Source organism: Amaranthus tricolor, chromosome 1 (assembly GCF_026212465.1).
Source record: "Amaranthus tricolor cultivar Red isolate AtriRed21 chromosome 1, ASM2621246v1, whole genome shotgun sequence".
Taxonomy (NCBI): domain Eukaryota; kingdom Viridiplantae; phylum Streptophyta; class Magnoliopsida; order Caryophyllales; family Amaranthaceae; genus Amaranthus; species Amaranthus tricolor.
In genome coordinates this window covers 9629948-9652350 of record NC_080047.1, presented here as the reverse complement: position 1 = coordinate 9652350, position 22403 = coordinate 9629948, and the positions used below count along the sequence as shown (strand labels likewise).

The 22403-nt window shown below is 32.3% G+C and overlaps 3 protein-coding genes and 1 non-coding gene across 4 annotated transcripts; 2 read left to right on the top strand and 2 right to left on the bottom strand.

Annotated features, from left to right (window-relative positions):
* The first annotated feature begins 5225 nt into the window (after nt 1-5225).
* Nucleotides 5226-10240, top strand: LOC130824846 (methylthioribose kinase). The gene is made up of 6 exons (XM_057689866.1): nt 5226-5615; nt 6653-6962; nt 7629-7803; nt 7918-8119; nt 9049-9263; nt 9863-10240. Exons 1-6 carry the CDS (start codon nt 5430-5432, stop codon nt 10032-10034), a joined length of 1260 nt encoding a protein of 419 aa, XP_057545849.1. The 5' UTR covers nt 5226-5429; the 3' UTR covers nt 10035-10240.
* Nucleotides 10241-11807: 1567 nt separating this feature from the next.
* Nucleotides 11808-11879, top strand: TRNAH-GUG (transfer RNA histidin (anticodon GUG)). Its single transcript has one exon. It is a non-coding gene; the product is annotated as a tRNA-His (tRNA).
* Nucleotides 11880-14156: 2277 nt separating this feature from the next.
* Nucleotides 14157-16715, bottom strand: LOC130824843 (uncharacterized). The gene is made up of 2 exons (XM_057689862.1): nt 16439-16715; nt 14157-14888 (listed from the first exon to the last, which is right to left on the bottom strand). Exons 1-2 carry the CDS (start codon nt 16664-16666, stop codon nt 14442-14444), a joined length of 675 nt encoding a protein of 224 aa, XP_057545845.1. The 5' UTR covers nt 16667-16715; the 3' UTR covers nt 14157-14441.
* Nucleotides 16716-20344: 3629 nt separating this feature from the next.
* On the bottom strand, nt 20345-21799 carry LOC130824653 (uncharacterized). Its single transcript, XM_057689753.1, has 2 exons — nt 21405-21799; nt 20345-20729 (listed from the first exon to the last, which is right to left on the bottom strand). The coding sequence occupies exons 1-2, from the start codon at nt 21797-21799 to the stop codon at nt 20411-20413; spliced, it is 714 nt and encodes a 237-aa protein (XP_057545736.1). The 3' UTR covers nt 20345-20410.
* Between the last annotated feature and the right edge of the window lie 604 nt (nt 21800-22403).

Here is a 22403-nt window from a genome sequence, read left to right as displayed (position 1 = left end):
TAATTAATATCTTTGATGAATTAATAGGAAAGCAAAGTACTGAAGTTAGCCATATATTCAAAAAAAAAAGTAAGTAATTAATATCTTTTCAAATTGGATTGAGGATCCATTAGTAATGCAAAACTCTTTGATTCAGGTTCTTCGAGATGGACGATGGAGCATATATTCAAAATTGTTAAACAACATTCAAAAAAAACAACAAAAAAGGCAACAGATTGTCAATCAGATTGTCAACAAAAAGTAACTATGACAATGTATAGCTACTGCCTTCTTTTTTTAATTTGGAAAATAGAAAAAGATTGTCAGTCATAAAAAACTTCACATTAGATTATCTAGTAATTAGATTAGCTAGTAACTACAGCAATTAGATTATCTACTATGTTCCATCAAATGTTTGTACAACTAAAAAATTCACAACTTCATCTTGTACTTCACATTAACGAATCTTTAATCTTCTGATAGAAACTTGTTTGGCAATGGAGCGTCTTTTATCCTTAAAATTGGACACCTCTTCTAAAACTTTAGATCTTTGTTTGTTCAAATCAGATAACAATAAAGATCCAGCAATCTTAACTCTTGCAACATGTCTCAATGGAGCCTACATAAAAAGAAAATACATTTAGTTTGAATCTTTTAATTAGAATGTCATTCAAAAAAATTCATTTAAAGATAATATTAAGAAGAAAAATCGTAACTGCATTCAATATTGGACACTGGAAATCAACTGTTCCCTCAAAAAACAGCATGTTCATCATCATGAATACATCACTTTCAATGTTAGTCCTAGCAGTCGTTTTCCAATCAGTGGGAACTCGTTCCATTTTCCATAATGGAATAACATCAGTAGCTTGCATCTTATCATCAAAAATTGTTGACAGCAAATCTTTCTACAAAAGTTTCATTTAAATATTTATTAATAAATATTTCATAATCTTAGCAACATAGGCAAAAGGTTTTTCAGGATAATAAAATGCTACACATACCATAGTGTCACCTAGCTTTCTAATTTCTTCTTCTGAAATAGCAGTATGGTTCACATTGTCAATCCATTGCACTATTCTTAACTTCATATTCAAAAGAAGTAAGAAGTACTGACTGCCCTTCAGTACTGGAACCACAATCTGTATATTATATATCACTGAATCAATAAATATATCTAAAAAAAAGTGACTGCACAAGTACTAACTACCTATTAGTAGCTATAATAACTAAAATAGTGACTATATAAGTAAATCAATCATTAAAAAAATATCTTACCAGATCAAACTTAGACAAATCAACTTGGTTGAAATCCACCCATTTGACCCAAGAATCATAAATTAAATCAATTTGTTGAGAACCACCACTATTATTAAAATCCAACAAAGCAAGCTGTAAAAATAAACAATGAAATAACTAAAAATAGTTCAAAATAAAAGAAAAGTTATTTAGAATAAAAATGACAAAAAACGTACACTAGAACTAGCATTAAAAAAGAACTTTTTGGAAGATTGTTTGTTCTTTTCATTTTCATTGAGTAATAAACACCAACAATCCACAACAGAAACATGAGTACACTTTGAGGGATCCCCTAGAGTATAAAACTCTTCCCTTTGAATTCTCAAATTGTCCTCAAAATTCACAAGCAATTCACTGTCAAATAAAAGGAATAAAATAAGTATAATAAAAAACAAAAATCACAAAAAAAGAAAAACAAAAAAAAAAAACTCACCTATTGTCGAAACATTTGTCAAAAACAAAACAATAGTCGACTGTTTCTTGAAGTAACGAACCAAGTGTTCTCATATATTTTTTGTTTGATTTCATCAGATGTGAAACAAACGTAAATTTATCATTCAAACCTCTAAAAGGAATGGAACACCTTGCCCTGCCATGTATCAATACATTCTCATAACCATGGCTTTCAAAAACAGTGACATTATTTGCCACATCATCAACAACTTGATCCAATTCAACCTCATCCACTACATCATCTTCAATTACCTGATGCAAAACATCTACATTACCCTCATCAGCAACAAAAACCTCATTCACCATACTTGGAATAGAGGTAACCCATTTAACCGTGTCAATTATCTCATCGATTGTATTCAGCACGGTAGGATTCATGAAAAAACTTTGGGTTTCAGAAAAAGGTGTGGATGAGGTAGAAGGAACATCAGCAAAAGGGACAGGAGGAGAAGAAAATGAACGTTTTTGTTCTAAGAACAACTTAATTTTCTCCATGTAAAACTCAGAGACAACTTGAGTGTCCCTCCTCATGAGCATCAGCAACTCACATATTTCCTACAAAAATAAGTAAAGATAAAGTTAAATGTTGTTCAAATTAAAGTAACTATAACATTATAAAAAAAATACTATGTTATGATTATTTTCCAAAAGTGAATGCTACTATGTTCTTAGAAAAAGATACTATTTTATCATTAAAAGTTACTATGACTGTGTATAGCTACTGTGTTCTGTTTTGAAATTTTGAAAAATATTTGTTGCCAAGGTGAATGCTACTATGTTCTTAGAAAAAGATACTATGTTGTGATTAAAAGTTACTATGACAATGTATAGCTACTGTGTTCTATTTTGAAAATTTGAAAAATGTTTGTTATACAGTTCAGGGACTGATTATACTTGTTATTATTAAATTAGGGATCAACTGATTATACAGTTCAGGGACTGATTATGTTCAGGGACTGATTAAAAGTTACTATGAACTAATGCCAAGTTACTATACATTGAAAAATGCTACTGTCTTCAAAAAAAATATTTGTTATTATTAAAAAATATAATGTTGAAGGCAACATAAATAAGTAAGATTATACTTACATCTCCGGCTAATCGGCGTATATCAGAATTACGCATTGCATTTGAAGGCAACTGAAACTCAATTTTATCATCGTCTTGCACTGTTTGATCTCTGAAGGATTCTTCATTTACACTTGGTTGTGCAGTATCAACGTGGTTCACCTTTAACCCAACAGCTTGACCATACTCAAACACCATCGTCTCACTCACAGGATATGTACTCAAAATTAAACCACTGCCAAAATGATTAGCAGATGTTTCCTCCTTAATTCTTTTTGACACATCCTTATCAGTCCAATGAGAGATAAGAGGTAAAGAGGATGGCAAAGAGATATTCTTGAATTTCAAACGATGAAAATAAATAATTTCCAACAAAACAATGCATCCAGAAAAAAATTGCAACTTTCCTTTACGATATCTAACAACAGAGTCACAAAACTGATCAAGAACATATTTACACCAATTAAAAGTACTAATCTTATTCGGATCTACTATAGACTTTACAATCTTAAGGTCTATTGTTCTGTTTTGGGTAGGGGCTAAGAAAGAAGAAATAGCATGCAAAACAAAAAGTTGCTTGAACTCATCCCCACCATCAATCATCTTAGGGATCATTCGTTCAAGCAATTCTAAGGGAATTGCTGCATTTGTATCTTCATAACCAAAAAAGGATCTAAATTCTTGTTTCAAGGGAAAATCAGGATTATACTTGTTCGCACACCTTGAAACTAATTCTACATCATTGTTTGGATTCAGAGGTAGACAAAAAACATCATATACGTCATGTTCAGAAATTTGAAAGCACTTGAAAGAGTCTATTGAAAACATACAACTACCGGGATCAAAACAATCTACAAGCCAACCAAGCATTGCAGATGGATTTCTACATAACTTTAAACTAAGAAGGCCACCAAAACCAATCTCTCTCACTGAGATTTTTTGTTTCTCAGTGAATCCCTTCATCAATTTGATCAATTGAGAAGGTCTACTTTTGGTCTGAAATGTAGATCTCAACCTGCAACAACAAAAAATATGTACAATGTTCTTAGAAAAAGATACTATGTTATCAATAAATGATACTATGACTATGAATAATTACAATGTTGATGACCTGGAATACTTTGTTGGAATTACAATGTTGGAATTCAACATACTAGTTAATAAAATTACCTTACAGACCTTTGTTGTACATTGTTAGTTTCCTCAGCTCTTCTCTTTCTTGTGTTGGAATTCAAATGTAAATTAGAAGTGGAGGGAATATCAACTGGAATACTGCGACCTCGTTGATGACCTGACTTCGAAGTTGACGAACCTCTTGTTTTTGCCATGACAACTAAAAAAAAGTGTGATAATCGAAGTTGAAGTCATCATCATGAAGATCAAAATGTAAAGGAAATGAAAATGTAATGTCGAGAATAATGAAAATCCAGAATGAAAAAGAATGAAAATGTAATGTCGAGAATAACATTACCTTCTGACAATCATCATGACAACTAAATAACAGAATAATACTCAAATCCAGAATAAAAATCAAAATGTCGAGAATAAAAAAATCAAAACCCTAAAAATCGAATGAAAATGTAAAATCGCAGAATGAAGATCAACAGAAATTAACCCTAAATATCAAATACCACAGTAATATTCAAATAAACACCAAAAATCGAAGAAAATAAACCCTTAAATCAAGAACGGTTGTGTTTTTATATACTAATTCAAGAACTGAAACAACAACACAAAACAAGCAAAAATGTCTACATTGTTGAGTTTTATTGAAGAAATACCTGAAATAAATTCGAAGAACGATTGAAGAACAATGAAAATGTCGAGATTCAAACGAAAGTAAAGCAGATTAAGTGTTGAAGAACGGGAGGAAGATGCAGATTCAAACGAAAATTCTTGAGGAAGATGGAACGGGAGGAAAGTAAAGTAGGAGAGAGAAAAAAAAATTCTTTATATATTGAACCGGTTAATCAATAAAAAACCGGTTCATATTACATGTAAAAAGCAAAATGAACCGCGTGCAACTATCAAATTAAACAAATTAAATCTGTCCGTTGATCAAAAAAATGAATGCTTTAGATTACTTCTCACCCTTCTCATTTTCATACCCCTTCTCATTTGATCCAAAATCTATATATATATATATATATATATATATATATATATATATATATATATATATATATATATATAAACTGGACAGAGAATCCATTCCATAATTGAACCAAACAGTGTGAATGGATTGAATATCTATTACAGGATTGAACCAAACAGTTTTAGTCTGGTATGGGGTTTTGAATCCATACTATCCTGATATGGGGTTCCATACCAATCCAATCCTGCTCACTGAATCAAACGGACCCATAGTTTTTTTAATAGATGTTTATGATTTATGATTTCTAGTATGGTCTAGCGTTAACCGGCCACCTTCAACAGTTCAACTTCCTCAAACCCCTCAATTCCATCCTATTTTACACTCTTCTCTATAGTCTATCTAGTCATGCCGCTTTATTCTCTTTTAAACTCTTCTAACATTCAATTAAACCAAAATTAATTGATCTTTCTCTTCCTTCTTCAAGTTCTAATCTTCAGCTATCTTCCCCAAATTCAATCTCAATCATCAGCAGAACATGTCAATATTCAATGAATTTAGACCACTTGACGAGAAATATTTGATCGAATACATTAAATCAACCCCTTCACTTTCTTCTTTGTTGGGTGATTCTACCAATTTACAGATCAAAGAAGTTGGCGATGGTAATCTTAACTTTGTTTATATCGTTGTTTCCCCTTCTGGTTCTCTTGTCATCAAGCAGGTAATTTTTCTCACCTTACTCTTTGTTTTATATCATGTTTTACTTAATTTTTTCTGTTTATTTCATTGTAATGTGTATGGGTTTTGTCTCTTGTTGGGATTGTTTACTTGTTTTGTGATTTTGACTTTCTTGGGTGATTGTACTTGCAATCTAGTGTTTTTTTGAAATGGGATTATTGTATTTTGTCATAAATTTGGTAATATGAACTAATATGTTATCATAATCTTTACTAGTATATATTAGGGTTGTTAAATTGTTATTTGGGTATCAGTATTCAAGTCATGGTCATTAAATCAATTAATTATATTTTTGATAGGATTTTCCAATAAATTATTGATGGTGGAGGAGGCATGGGTTTATAAATTATATTCCATAAATTTCAAAGGGTACATTCATATCTGGAATCTGGATAATATATAAATAAGCATAAAGTGAATATGATTAGTTGTTGAAATGAATGATCAAAACTTGAAGGACTTAGAAAGTGCAAAATGCATTTTTATTCATTTGATTTGACTAAATTTGTATATTGTTCTACACTACGAGAACTTGGGAACATATTTTTAACCCCCAAAACAGGTGTTGATTCAAAATAGAGTATTCAACAGGGTGTTCGGCAAAACTTTTTTTGGACAATTTTGGCTTATTTAGATACAAATAGATGGTTGGGTTGTTAATTCAAACCATTTAATATTACTGTTTGGTAAATTTTAGTTGGTTGAAAGAGCTTAGGCCAACTCTATTGAATAAAACAGTTGGTCAAATCAGCCACTCTAATCGGCTATCAAGTATCATTTATTTCAAACACCCCAAAGAATCCTATAAATGTGGAGTGTCGAGGATCTCTAGGGTAGTTGAAGTAAATTAATGAGTATGGTAAACATACCCTCTAAGTAGTCTTATAATTCTTATAGATTATGCTCACTGTAAGCCTACTTGGGAAATGGGAATGTTGTCATTATTAACAATATGATCGAGAGTACAAGTTAGTTCTATTATAATGTAAGTAAAAATCGTTATTATTCGTGGGACTGCAGGCTCTACCTTACATCCGTTGCATAGGGGAGTCATGGCCAATGACCAAAGAGCGTGCATATTTTGAGGCAGTGGCGCTAAAAGAGCATGGCCATTTGTGCCCTGCGCATGTTCCTGAGGTTTATCATTTTGATCGTAATATGTCTTTAATTGGCATGCGCTATTTGGAGCCTCCACACATTATCCTTAGGAAAGGTTTGATTGCGGGAGTTGAATATCCAATGCTTGCTGAACACATGGCAGAATATATGGCTCACACTTTGTTTTACACCTCTCTACTTTATACTACTACAACGGAGCATAAACGTCAAGGTAGCCTACTTTTGATCTTCGTGTAATTGGTTTTCAAATGTCAATTTTGCTAGAATGTGAAATGAGAAATGGTTAAAGTTGTTCCTACTATCGCAGTGGTTCGTGTTCAGAGGGGCCTTTGAGGGTGTACAAGGTGATCGACCGCACAGGGCCCCTCTTTCTCTTGTATATGAAAAGGTTAATAAAAAATATATTAAGTTTATTAATAAATTACATATATTTATTATAAAATCAGGCGCAAAATAAAAGTTTTGCACAGGGCTCTAAATTTTTCATGACGACTCTGTTCATGTTCAAACTATTGAAAATTGTTGTTACCTAAACTATGTATGTTCTACACGGATGTTTTAAACCAGCATCATATGTCAATTTTGGCTTTTTGCTGCTATTACTTCAACTATCTTAGTTTTTGTTGTGGATTTAACTTTTAAGTACTTTTTTCATGTTACCTTGAATAAATTCTACATCCATCACTTGTATGATCTTAATGTTTGTCTTTTACCGATTTCACTCATGTGTAGGCTTGAGCAATGGGCCGGATCGGCCTCGAATAGAAACGGGTGGGATCGGGCCTTACAAAATAGAAAACGGACTTTAAACGGGTAGGGTCCATCGTGAGTCATGTGTAATGTACTTTTCCTGAGTAATTGACCATGGTTTGTGCAGTTGCTGAATTTTGTGGAAACGTGGAATTGTGCCGGCTTACTGAGCAGGTTGTGTTTTCCGATCCCTATAAAGTATCAGAGTTCAACCGATGGACCTCTCCTCACCTTGATTCCGATGCCAAGGCTGTTCGCGAGGACAATGTTTTGAAGCTTGAAGTAGCTCAACTGAAGTCCATGTAATTTTGCTGTCTATATTGAATATTACTTCTCTAAAGTAACCATATAAAAGTTCGTTGCTTGTTAGTTTCTGTTGAAGTGCGAATAAATAAATTTATTTGCTTGTGGTATAGGTTCTGTGAAAGGGCTCAAGCCCTTATTCACGGGGATCTACACACGGGTTCTGTCATGGTCACACAAGATTCAACACAGGTGATTGATCCGGAATTTGCCTTTTATGGACCGATGGGATTTGACATCGGAGCCTTTCTCGGAAATCTTATCTTGGCCTTCTTCGCTCAAGATGGACATGCAAATCAAGAAAATGATCGGAAGGTTGGTTCATCATTATTCGTGGACATGCAAATCTTATTTTGGTTTTCTTTTCTGTTAAATCTCATATTTCACTAATTTATGATTTCATTTGTGAATATTATATTTCTATTTCATACAGTAAAGATTATACATCTATTTCGTACATAACTGAGAAAACGATCTAAGATTTCATTGTTTTGTCTGCAAATGCTTTCCATTAGTTGCTCTTGTATGAAAGTATGCACAGTACCCTTTACATCGCTTGAGATATTATTCTGTCACCTAATTTAGGGTATGGTACAATGTATGAATAATTTTGTACTCCGGAGAGACGGAAATTTTGATACACATCGGGTAGGCTTAAGAAGGTCTTGATTTGTGTCACATTTTATCAGCTTTAAATTTGTAAGCGTAGGCTTAAGCATGATTTGCTAGACACCTTGAGCTGCTTTACAGTTTCTTAGCATCATTATCAACCCCAGCCCCCCGTTGATGTGCCTTCAGTTGATGGTATATTTCACTTCTACGGATATTGGTGGATTGAGCATCTGGTGATGTAAACCTTCTGACTAGTCTACCTGAGCTAGCCTTCAAGCTTTACTAGTAGAACTTATTGGTTCATGTTGCACTACCTAAGGCCATTACATTAATGCTGTAAGATATGGCACTTGTACATGCATGTTAAAACCCGAAAGTATGTTTCGGTCTTATGGGTTTTTCAGGGAATCTAGAAAAGTCCTTAACTAATAAAAGTGTCACGTGATTCGCTTATCACCCCGTAAATCAAAAAAAGCGAATTATGTTGGATTTTAGGCTATTTTTGAATCATATTGAGTTTACCGCGAATTCAAAAGACGAACTAAGTGATGAATTATGTTTCTGTCTTATTGCTGAAGAGTTGTGTTTAGGTCGTAGTATTTTCATGCCTTTTTTCCGCTCATGTTGGACAGGCTTACAAGAAATGGATCTTGAGGGTACTCGCAGATACTTGGAATTTATTCCACAAAAAATTCGTCTCTCTATGGGACGAAAACAAGGATGGTCCTGGTGAAGCATATCTTCCCCATATTTATAACAATGCTGATGTTTTGCGGCTTGTGCAAGAAAAATATATGCAGGATCTGTTTCATGACTCTCTTGGATTTGGGTCTGCCAAGATGATTAGGTGAGCTCAACTTCTTTTATTTTGTTAAGTGGTTGTTGCTATGTGTATGAATGTATCCATGTCTTACAAGTTTCATTCTTTTTTTTTTTCCGTTGTCCAATAATTCATAATTCTTCGGTTTTGGAAGACCAGATCATACCATAATACCCAATAATTCCCGTTTATAAAGCCAGGGTCCAGGGGTAGATGAGATGACATGCATAATAACAAACCATACCCGTACCCCTCGTTAAAGAGGGCATGAGGAATGTGATTAATATTAAAATGGCTCGTTAAATCACGTGCACTTATTATTTATGTGAATTTGAGGATAGTGTTTGCTACCAATAATCAATCAGAAACAACCTATTTACCAATAATCAATCAGAAACAACCTATTTATTGTCACTAATAAGGGTAAGATTGTAATACATCGGACCCTCAAATCCTCTATAAATGGGAGCCAATTTATGGTATTGGGGTGATGAAGTGTTATTCTTGTTGGTTGGGATTCTTTATTGCAACATCACCTTTGAATTGCTCTCATCGGAAAACTAGAACATATGTGGGATTTACTTGGTCTCATTGAACATTTTACTGAAACTTTTTTCCTTTGGTAGGAGAATTGTCGGGGTTGCACATGTCGAGGATTTTGAATCAATAATCGATGCTGCCAAACGAGCTGAATGTGAGAGGAAAGCACTCAACTTTGCAAAAACGGTCATGAAAGAAAGGAAAAAGTATGTATCCATTGACGAAGTAATCTGGAACATACAACAGATTGATTCATAAGGTTCTCGGATGAAGCTTAGATTAGCATTATGAATCCATTGACAAAGTATGTATCCATTGGGATAGTTCTTTTCTGAGTGTTGAGGGGAATTATAGATTGTCATTTCCCAGGATTATAATTGAAGGTGTATAAATTGTATTGCATTGAGTTTCATTAACATTTCATGTCAAATCTTGATGCAAAATAGACCTAATTGGTACTTGAACTTGTTTTGAACAGTTTCTCCTCTGATTTCAGAATTGTTTTTCAGTACAATAAGATTCAATGATCTGACTGGTACGAATATCTTATACCGCTCGCATTAAGGGAGGTTTTGATCATGTACAGGGCTCCAAGAGCGTCAATATTGAATTAAGTAATATTTCATATGTTAAGTGTTTTAAGAATTAAAATCATTACAAAAATACTATAATTATTAAAATTACGCAGGGTTCTTAAAGAATTTGTTAGTTTTTGCTCTGTTTCAGACACTCATGTATGTGTGGCATTGAGGGGGTTGAATATAAAGATACCACAAAGATAACAAGATTAATTTAGGTGCATGATGAACATTTTTAATGACATTGGGGTCGTTTGGTGTAAGTAAATGGAAACTTGAAGATAAGAATGTAGGATTGAGATTGAAAATGTATGGTAAAAATTTTCATTCCTAATCCCAAATTTTAATGTCATTTCCACTCACTAAACATAAAACTTTATAAAATTTGAAAATTAAATTCTCATTCCCATCTCAAAATTCCATCTATCAAACGCCCCTGAGTGTTGAGCTTTGAGCATCGCGTATGTGGTGTATCTGGCAAGTAATATTTCTGAATTGTAGACTTGTAGTATGTAATTGCATACGGTGAATAAAGTAAATACCAAGGATGAGTAGAGATATATATAGGAAATAGCTTAGTTTGTTATAATTATTTAATCCTAAGTGACACAATTATAATAAACTCAAATACATTATACATTACTAAAACTAATAGATGCAAAAGCTTAATTAAAACTATGTGTACAATTGACATATAGTTGTTTACCTCTTTATGTAGATCGCAAAATATATATATATATATATATATATATATATATATATATATATATATATATATATATATATATATATATATATATATATATATATATATATATATATTTTACATATAGTTAAAAAACAGGTCATTTGATGAAAAATCACGTGATAAACTTGGTTTGTTATGACTACCTTTTTTCATTTGTGTCAACATTTGATGAACTCTGGCCACTGGACAAGGACAAGTGTTATACTTGACTTTTTAAGGACTTAATGTAAAAATAACAAATAATCTCTTATTTACAAATTAAATTGATGATGTTGTTTCATACATAATGAAGTGTTATAATTGTGAAATTGCATCAATCATATTGAAAAGGAGGTAAAATTACAATAAATAAAATATTCACGTATTTTGTACAGTGTGAGATTATCTCTATTGAGCCGGCCCAATTACAGTTTTTGTCTTAGAATGATCACTTATAATGTTAAAGTGATTACTTATAATTTTATATAATTACTTTTATAGTCTTATAATGATTACTTTATAATCTTAAAACGATTATTTATGATCTTAAAGTAATTAATCAATTGAAAAAATAGGTTATTATATTGACCCGTCTCATGATGAGACAGCTTAAAGTTTTTAGAGCAGTGAATAGTGATTGTAATTGCCGAAAAGAATTACTCATCAGTCGAATTTTAAGTAAAATATATGTTTTTATTCTTATTAGTTATAAAGTATCTCACCATAGTGGCTGTAGTTTAGTGGTAAGAATTCCACGTTGTGGCCGTGGAGACCTGGGCTCGAATCCCAGCAGCCACATTTTTATCCTTTTGAAAAATTATTCTCTCACTTCCTACACTTTCCGAGCTAATCACTAAAGCACTAATGTTGTAAAGAAATGTTACTCGAATTGTATATTCTACCTTATATACTCCCTCCGTTCTATTTAATTGGCAACATTTTTCATTTTTGCTCGTCCCATATAATTTGCATCATTTATATTTTTGGATTATGGCTCACCACTTCCTTTTTCATTCATACATTTTAACTATTTTTTAATGTCAACTACACAAATTCTCTCACTTCATTTATTAGCATTATCTACTTTTTTCTTAAAAAACAATAACTTTCCCTTTGCTTCAAATTATATGGGACAGAGTAGTATTTGGTTCTCAGTGTTCCATCTTCACATCCGAACACATAATTTTAAACAAAAATCACTATATTTTTGGAAAATTTGTCAGGAATAATCCCATTTATTGACAAACCGCTGTGAATAATCCGTACTATCGATTATTTATAAATAATCTCACCTTTCTATTATTTTTGCTCGTAGCACCCCTTAGGAATCAGTAACCGGCTAATGCAGGTTACCATATGCTTTTTATTTCTTATATCCCATTTATTTCATCTATCTCCTTATAAATCTATTTTCAAACCATCATCTTCAAATTCTTCTCCTTCCATCTTCAAATTGTTGTGTCGATTTTCTCCCTCTTATCTTCAATTTCAGATTCTTTCATCTTTATCTCCATGTGCATCTGCATCTGCTGAAATTAGGGTCGGATTATCTGCATCTACATTTCCGATTTCAAAGGTTGAACTATGTGCTGCTGGTGGTCTCCATCAACATGGTAAGTTAATTCCTTTTAATCTTTGATACTTTACTCATTACATTGTTCTAGTAGAATCAAATAGGTAATGAATTTCAATAATGTGTCGCATGTTTAGGTTAATGATTTCGAAAAATAAGCAATGTTCATCAATCCCAAACAACCAATTTCAAACAAGAACGTACAGTTAAGAGGTTTACTTATAGGCCAATTTGGATAAGAATAGAACTTTTCTCCAAGTCGAAAACCCGTTTTAGACACCTGCAATTTTGCCATATACTCATGCTCACATCTGACCCTATTATTTCAATTTGAAGCTCTACTATGGGTGGCAAAACAATTGGAGTTCAAATTCTTAGAAGTAAAAAAAAGAAACTTGTGTTAGGGTTAAGGAAGTATGTGAAGAAGGTAGGTGAAGAAGAGGAAGAACAAAAATGAAGAGAGTAGGTGAAGAAGAAGAAGAATACGAATGAAGAAAGTTAGGGTTAAGAAAGAAGATGGGCGAACAAGATGAAGAGATAAAAAGAAATGAGAAGAACACTTGCAACGACTAGTTTGTAACCTGAATTAGCCGGTTGCCTTTTTCCAAAGGGTGCTACGAGCAAAAATAGTGGAAAGGTGGGATTATTCATAAATAATCGATAGTACGGATTATTCACAGCGGTTCGTCAATAAATGAGATTATTCCCGATAATTTTTCCAATATTTTTTATGTATTGCTCAATGTTCAAGTAACTTAGAGAATATATATCAACTAATTACGACCTCATTTTAATTAGGCTAATCACTAGGTATATATAGTTCTTGCATTGTATTAAGTCGATGAAAGTTGTAAGACATACTAGCTAGTCTCTTGAGAGACTGTTTTTTTGAGAGACGTATCTCAAGCCCAACTTGTTAAAGATTAATGCCTACTTATCGTAATCTTAATGCCTATTTACATTATTCTTAATGCCTACTTTTAATATCTTAAATGTCTACTTGCATTATTCTTAATGCCTAATTACAATATTTTAAAAAAATATATGATGGGCCGGCCCAATTAAAGATGGTCTCTCACAACAAGAGAGTTTGTGAAGACACACAAAATTAACTAAGTAGGTCAAAAGACAGTGATCATACAAGTTTAGGGAGTTAAACAGTCAAGTTTATATAGCAAAATATACAAAAATCTTAAATTTTATCAAACATAAGTTGTATGGGGTTAGATTTTAGATGACCCTAAATTTATTAAGTGGCCAATAAAATCTCATTCAAGTTATATAATTCCTCCATTTCACTATAATGACTATATTTGACATTTTACGCAATTCAATGTGTTATTTTGAACATTTATATAGAAGTATTAAACTATACATATTTAAATATTATAAAAAGTTAATATTATGAAAGTATGCGATTAAACAATTTAAATAAGAGTTTACTTGACTAAATTTTTTCTTACATACTAGCCGCAAAATATAAAATAAACTTAAACTATGAATAATGTTAATAACCATAATGTAGCAAATATTTCAAAACGGTGAAAGTAATAAGCAAGCTCTCCATTATTCATCTCTTTTTCATATTTTTAAAGTACCAACATAAGTAATATTTTTACTTTTACTCTTGACTTTGCTACATTACGTAAATCAAAGTAAGAGCTTTTACGGTTAAGTGTGCCAAACTGGAGAACTAATATATTATATTATCTCCGGCCATTTTGAAATACTTGCAACTAAATATAGCATATTACGTGAGAAAATGTCACTTATCGCAAATACATAACTTAATTGTTGAACTTAGCCTTGTAGTCATTCCAAAGTTGACCAACAGACTTCCCCAACAAATCACTAAAATAAGCATCACTATAACCATATCTCATTTTCTTGTTAAGTTGAGCCACAAAACCATTTCTTAAACTGTCACAATAGTCTAAAAACCTTGCAGTAACATCATAACCTTGGTCCCATCTATCACCTTGACCCGGTTTGACCCAATGAGACGGGGCGTAACCCGCTTTAAGCCTGACAAAATCCGCAATCCCTTCAATCAATCCACCTGGAGCCCGCCCATTACCGCTCCATTGCCAAGTATGGGTCATTTCATGGTATAAAATTCCTGTTACTTCTGTTTTGACGTTTCCTGGGTAGTTTTGGATATACTTTGCGCTTTGATGGATTTGATTGTTGCTTGTGTAGGCAACTTCTTCCATGTTCTCCACTATTAAGCTTACCTGCATATTATTATTATTATTATTATTATTATTATTATTATTATTATTATTATTATTAGTTTTTTTACTAGACTTGTACACAATAAAACCTATATAAGAAAAGAGTTGATTGCACATAAATCTAATGATGTTTCATCCTAAAACTAATTGGTATTAAGATGAGTAGTCGATTATATATGTTAGTCGACCTTTGTGAAACTATACGTGAGCTATTTTGTAATAATTAGATTTTTCGGATTTAATTTAAGAAGTAGGAAATTGGAAAAAAAATAGAGAGAATTAATTGTAAGAAAAAGAAAATTAATATAGAGTAGTTGATTGAGTATTGATAAAAAAATTTAAAAACAAAATAAGATACAAAAACATGAAAAAGCTTTAGAAAGAGAAGGAAAAAAAATGAAGAATCTTAAAAGTCGAATTATAAAATAAAAAATCAGAAAAGAATAACAGAAAAACTATGATTAAGTCAAAGAAATAAGTGAATGTAAGTAGTGGTCGTGTGATGGACTTGGGAGAGAAGTCTACAAAAATTGTAAAACGAAACAAATCCTTGTTTTGCCCTTCTCTTTTTGTCTCCTTGTAAATTCTTCGTGGATTGGAATTTGTTTTTCTTTTTTTAAAATCTCTATTCAAAGAAGACATCCTTTATATCTAATTGTTACATGTCCATTTTAAAAAGAAAAAATTACTATGAATTAAACTTTTATTAATTTTTTTATAATTATATTAATTTTTGATTAACCATGGATAATACCAACTTAGGGTTTTGCCTAGACTGATACTAACTTTTGTTTATAATAGGCTCTTTGAAAAGAATAAGTAAATTAATGGTTAAACAAATTGATGATATTATTCTAGAAAAATACACCTTTAAGTTGATATTACTCATGATTAATTAAAAATTTGTATTATTACAGAAAATCAACCAAATTTAAATTATTGACGGTAATTTTTTCTTTAAAAAATACTATCATGAAAAGTATTGCATGTTGATCAATACATCACTAAGTCTAAACAATTTTTTTACAGAGTCCATTTTAATAAAAACCGTGCACAATACATTGAAAATAATACATTCTAATTTGCCACTTGACAAGTTGCTTTTAATTTTGTTATTTAACTTTTCATGATTCCATCAAGAGTATACTAATTTTATTTTTATGTAATTATTATTATGAAGTATAAATATTAGAAACATAATACAAAAATTATAACGAGTAGAACAAAAGAATATTTATACGAGAATGGTAGCAAGTGAAGTCAGTGTTGTCCCTGGTTTTTATGAACAAAAGAATGCATATCCTAATTATCATTATAAATGTAGACGACGTGTTATATATTTCTTAATTGATAAAATAACTAATCATAAATTGTTTTTAAGTGTCTATTTTATTAACCTGAATATTCAGATATAATGGTCCTTTCTAACTTTAGGTCTTGGCAAATAAATACCTTGCCTATGGTCAGGAACGACCCTGAGTGAAGTAGAAAAAAAGAATATTTCTTTCTTTTAATTTTAATGAATGTTATTAAGGGTAATTAAGGGCAACCTGTTGTACGCTCTTACGATCAGTTGGGTTGAATTGTCGAAAGGTTTTCCAAATAAAATTTGTGGCAGTGGAGAGAGTTTGACGAGCATAGGCAGAACCAATTTCATTGTCAAATCGCGCTCCGCCTGGAGTGTTAGTAGCAGCGTTTGTGACAGTGTAAGTAACTGCGGTGGCTAATTGGGTGGTGAGGAGTAAAATGAAAGAAGTTAGGATAATAAAACAAGACATTCTTAGTATTGTGATTTTGTATATTGGATGATTTAAGTGTTTAAACTTGGTAAACTTGATGAGAGTAAAACTATTTATAGACTGTATAGTCTTGTTTCGGTCATAAAACGAGGAAGTGCAAAAGACATTTAAATACCTGGATATAAGGTGTAATCGAGGGTAACTGTCAGTATGCTGAAAGTGCTTATGATCCTTCCGCTGATGAGACCTCCAATCCTGCAATACAACGTTAGCCTTGTCCGGAGGTTATTTCCCGGAAAACCCCTCCGACGCTCAAGTCAGATCGAGAGACAGAAAGTAATGAATATATGATAATGAATGAATACAAGATTAACGGATTGTAGGATGAGTTCAGATCAATTGAGTGGTAGATTATGGTGAGTAATGGGTAGTTATTTTAAGAAGTTATTGGACCGAGTTGGGTGGTTAGGGTTTGACTAAATAAATTACGGGTTTATTTATTTGACCCCATAACAAGTCTATACTCTATACTGTAGAGTATTAGACAAGTGAACACTCAGAGAAAGTATGAGAAAAATGGACATTAAATATAGTTAGTTTTTGAGTGTACCCCACGACAAATATTTTAACTACAAAGTTAGTTAATTAATGAATTTTGTCTCACTTAGCGATAAAGAAAAGTTTATTTTCAATTGGTTCTTATTGTGCAAAATTCAAATGGCTCTTAATAGCGAAAAAATAAAACGAATATACTCTGAATGAGACAACTATAATACAATACTATTTTGAACTTTTTCTTTACATAATGTCTTGTATAATACAATAAAATAAATCCATATAATTAGTCTTTTTTTTTTAATTAATCAATTTAAAATTGTAAATAATAACTTTTTTCTGACAATAATCATTGTAAAAATATAAAATTATTTTTCATAGTTGTAAGTAATCACTTTAAGACAATACATAAATATACTCTGAATCAGTTCAATAAAAATTGTGTTATCGTGAAATCCTCCCATTTGACATTTTGTGTCTCCTTTAATAATGGGTTGTACAAAGTTTTCTACAAGGAAAAGTCATAATAGCATCAAGTATTGTCCACTTTCTCCCGTAATTATAGTGTAGTGGGGTTGTGCAAAGTTTTTTCTAAGGAAAAGTTTTTCTCTTAATAAAGACTTATAAATGTTACTACGAGCCTATGAGATTATTATACTCCAAGCAGAAGCTTCATAACCAGCCTTATGTTTGGCATAATCTGCACCCTCCTAGATTAACCCTTGAGGAGCCATAGATTACATTTCATGCATATATGAGCCATCTAGACATCTAGTAGTGCATAGCGTGGCGAATTCATGATGTTACTATTGGAGGAGACGAAAATACACATGCGCTCATCTCCATATGTACTGAATGGTTTAGTAGACAATAATAAAGTTTATTTTTAATCAAATGAATAATTATGTTGATTCAGTCTGAACCAACATAATTATTATTTTTTTATGTTATATGTTACACAATAATAAAATTTATTTTTACTCAAATGAATAAGCGATAAATTGGGCAATCTTAATTCTAAATTATCTTATTAGTATAGCATGATTGTTAATTTAATATTCACGATTTTTCGAATATAGATAAATACCTAAATCTTTCCATATCACTTAACTTTCGATGTATATATCAAAAAAAATAATTCTACCCTCACATCAAGAACATATACAAACAAATCAATGACGTTAATTAGCACTAAAAAATAATACACTCACAAATTTCGTATAGTAATTATCCAAAATAAATTCCTTAGTAGACTAGTGTTAAGCCAAATACACATTCAAGTTAAGAAGAAACAATGAAGAGAAATTTCAAGGAAAGAGGGACAAGATTTTGGGAGGTGGAGAATTCCTAATGTATTTTTAGACTATAAAATCCACCTAACAATTAGATGACCATTGTTAATGTTAATGGTGACTTGAGTGTACAATCAAGTCATGCACATAGAGATGGTATCTCTTGAGAGGTTTAATGGGTGATTAAGTGTGTTATTTAATGATGGTGTTTAAGAGTGTGAGTCAATGCATGAAGTAATGAAAGACATCGAAGCTAGACTTAAACATACGAATTAAAGATGGCATGATGAATGTGATTAATGAGGGAAATGCATCAGTTTATGATGTTGTATTGAGTGCCTTCCACAAGGAAATTAGGGTATCCAAGGTGACTTAAATGGTGCGTAAAGTCAGTAGCCTCTAACAGCCCATGCTCGAACGAGCGTTTGACCAATAGCAGTTCAGTGGGTCAGTAGAGGAGCTGCTCGAACGAGCGTCTAACACAGTGCACAACCTTGGATTCTTTCTCTGACGTTTGAAGTCTTGTGAAGCAGTTTCTTTGTGATTTAAATTTAGCATTAAAGCTGTATTACTCATTAATTGTAATCACTCCTATAAAAGGGAAGCTCATATGTACATCTAAATCATCCACAAAATACATCCCAAGCCAAACACTAGCATAATCTCTTCTCTATTGTAATTCTCCATATTTGAGAGTTCTTTGAACTCCTTTATGATAATATAAGAGATACTACACACGGGAGGACGTAACCTTAATTGGGTGAACCTTGTTAAATCTTTTGTGTCGTATTTATTGTATTATTTTCTCCTACAAACATCGATATCATTGATAGCGTAATTTGTTTGTCACAAGACTTCATACATTCGATCTTGGTGATATTAGTGTTTGAAACACGTTGTTTGATCTCTAATATAGCATTGTTTTCAATTGGTATCATTGCCAAGTCGTTATTATCGTGATTTAGAGGTCATATTGGTGCAACATGGCTACAATGAAGCTCGATATTGAGAAGTTTGATAGGAGCGTGAATTTTGGCTTATGGCAACTCAAAATGAAAGCAATTTGATACAAAATCGAGTGCATAAAGCACTTGATAGTGAGGAGAAGAAACCCGAAGGCACAAGTGAGACAAAATGGCAAGAAATGGATGCGAAGGCTCTTTCCGCCATACAACTTTGTCTCTCTAATAAAGTTTTGGGAGAAGTTGTAAAGGAGGAAACTTCAAAAGGCATTTGGGAAAAGTTGGAATCACTCTATATAGAAAAGAGTGTTACCAATCGAGTTTTATTGAAGAGTTGTTTGTATGATCTCAGATTGCAAGAAGGGAAGCCGATGAAACCGCACCTTGATGAATTTTACTCAATAATTATGAATTTGCAAATATTGATGTAAAAGTGGATGATGAGTATTTGGTTATTTTATTGTTAGTTTCACTGCCACCTTCATATAAGCATTTTAGGTAAACTTTGTTATATGGAAGAGACACGTTGAGTAGCGAGGATGTTAGAAAGGCCTTGACTCAAAAGGACCTTATTGATTCTCAATTTGCTTAAAAAGAGTCCAAAGATTCCAATGATGCTTTGCTTGTTAAGGAGTCAAGTAGAAACAAAAGAGGCATGACTTGCGACTTTTGTAAGAAGAAATGTCACCTCAAGAAAGATTGTTGGAAATTAAAAGCCAAACAATCCGATGTAAGCAAGTTCGCGAAAGCTAGTTCCGCCGAAGCTAGCTATGTTGAAGGCAGTGGCGGACCCAGGAATTTCAAACTGGGGGTACAAAATACGAACGTCATGTCGTTCGGATAATCGAATAAATTTTTTTTAAAAAATAAAAAAATTACAACACATAATAGAATCAATAGTTAAAGTCTTACAATCCAAAATAACAATAGAAGTCTTACAATACTTAAAAGTCTTACACTAATACACTTCAAAATTACAAATTCATCCTTCGAGTCTTCATACTTTTAAAACGATCAATAATCATTTCATCGGAAATCTGTAGAAACACTTCCTTCTCAATAAAAGTAACCAAAAAATCATTCATAAGTTGATCACCCATGCTATTTCTCAACTTACTTTTGACATATGTCATTGCGGAAAACACTCTTTCTACACTTGCCGTAGCAACAGGAAGAATCAACATCAACTTGATTAGCAAATGTATAAGAGGAAATGTCTCATGTCTCTTTGTTTCAACAAGCATCATGGAAAGAGAATTGATATCTTTCAAATCATGAACTACTTGACATTTCCTAATTAAATTAAATTAACTAATTAACATTTAACAAACAAATAAGAAGCTTCAAGCCTCCACCCTCCAACATGGACCAACAACATCAAAGCACAGTAATTCATAATTAATTCTTTATAATCACAATAAATAGATCTTTCTAAATCAAAATAAATCTTTCAAAATTAAGTACATATAATTCTAAATCAAAAGACATGATTCAATCAGTGAAGTTCACTAAGTATTAGTTCACTGCGTGAAATAATACTTGATAAAAATAAAATTATGGGCTCTAAACACAGCCCTTACTCAATTTACATAACATAACCATTTGATTCATCTTCACCATAAAATCAAAAAGAAAACGAATGATGAAAACCAGCATTCAAAACCAACATTCATCTTCACCATTTGATTCAGAACATCAAGATCAAGAGAAATAGAGAATCAATATCAAAACCAGCATCAAAACGAGTAAACCACAGTCGACACTCGACAAAACCAACATTCAAAAATCAAAACCAGCATCAAAACCGTAAGCATCAAAACCAGCATTCATATTACTTGAATCAAATTAAGTATCTAAATTTAACCAACAAACAATGAAACAAATCAGTAAATCAACAAATTATAATTAGGGATTTTGGGAATTAGGGTTCATAAATGAAGAAATTATAATTAGGGTTCATAAACGTACGGCGTGACGGCGGTGGCCGGTGGCACTGGGGAGGCAGGGACGGGAGCGCCAGAGGTACGACGTCGACGTGGGTTGACAGCAGGGCGGCGAGCCGGCGAGGCAAGCAGGGAGGAGGCGAGGAGCAGTTCGCGAGTTTGCTGTTTCGCGTGAGGCTTGGCTGCTTGCTTTCTTTCTTTCTGAAATGGGCGTTCTCTTTCTTTCTTTTCCCGTGTTTTGATTTTAATTTTTTTTTTCTCTTTTTTATTTTTCAAACTAGGGGTACAGTTGTACCCCTTGTCACTTAATTCGGTCCGCCACTGGTTGAAGGTGAGGATTATGATGTTGGTGCTCTTTGTGTTACTAGTGAGTACAAGGGTGGTGATTCTTGGATTTAGGATTCGGGATGTTCGAGACATATGACTTTTAGTTCTAGTTTCTTTTTAACCTATCAAAAGGTTGATGGAAGAAAGTCACTATGGGCAATAAGGCTAGTTGTTCAATAGTTGGTGTTGGAGATGTTAAATTTATCATGTTTGATGGTGTTGTGAGAACATTGACCGGAGTCTTTCATGTTCCAGGTATGAATATACACTTAATTTCTCTTAGTATCTAGGATAAAGAAGGTTTTAGATGCATTGGTGAAGGTGGAGTTTTGAAGGTTGGCAAGAGTCCTAATTTATTTTTGAAAGGATCAATTGATGATGGCTTGTATATGCTTATGGGTTAAATCTTAATTAGTTCGGCTTGTGTGTCCACTACTTCAACCAAGCATGATGAAGATGATGTTGATACTTCTTTAAGCAATGAAAGTTCGAGAATAATTCCAATATACCCCAATAAGTTCATGGGATGTGTGGACTTGATTGGTAAATAAAATCTCATACTCTTGGGGAGCCCTTTGAGGGCATTGTAGTGCATGTGCTATGTTTGTGCACATGTGTTGTTTTTGTTTTGTTTTTATTTTGAGTATGTAGTTGTGTAAGTTGTTATATTATATTGGAGTAGATTAAGAGAATGCTT

Coding starts and splice junctions, on each gene's coding strand:
- LOC130824843 (XM_057689862.1), bottom strand. CDS start 16,666: ATGTCTTGTTTTATTATCCTAACTTCTTTCATTTTACTCCTCACCACC. Junction 14,889..16,438: donor ATCGTAAGAGCGTACAACAG/GTTGCCCTTAAT, acceptor AATAATATGCAG/GTAAGCTTAATAGTGGAGAA.
- LOC130824653 (XM_057689753.1), bottom strand. CDS start 21,799: ATGTCTCGAACATCCCGAATCCTAAATCCAAGAATCACCACCCTTGTA. Junction 20,730..21,404: donor CCGGCCACCGCCGTCACGCC/GTACGTTTATGA, acceptor TAATTTAATTAG/GAAATGTCAAGTAGTTCATG.
- LOC130824846 (XM_057689866.1), top strand. CDS start 5,430: ATGTCAATATTCAATGAATTTAGACCACTTGACGAGAAATATTTGATC. Junction 5,616..6,652: donor GTTCTCTTGTCATCAAGCAG/GTAATTTTTCTC, acceptor GTGGGACTGCAG/GCTCTACCTTACATCCGTTG. Junction 6,963..7,628: donor AACGGAGCATAAACGTCAAG/GTAGCCTACTTT, acceptor TGGTTTGTGCAG/TTGCTGAATTTTGTGGAAAC.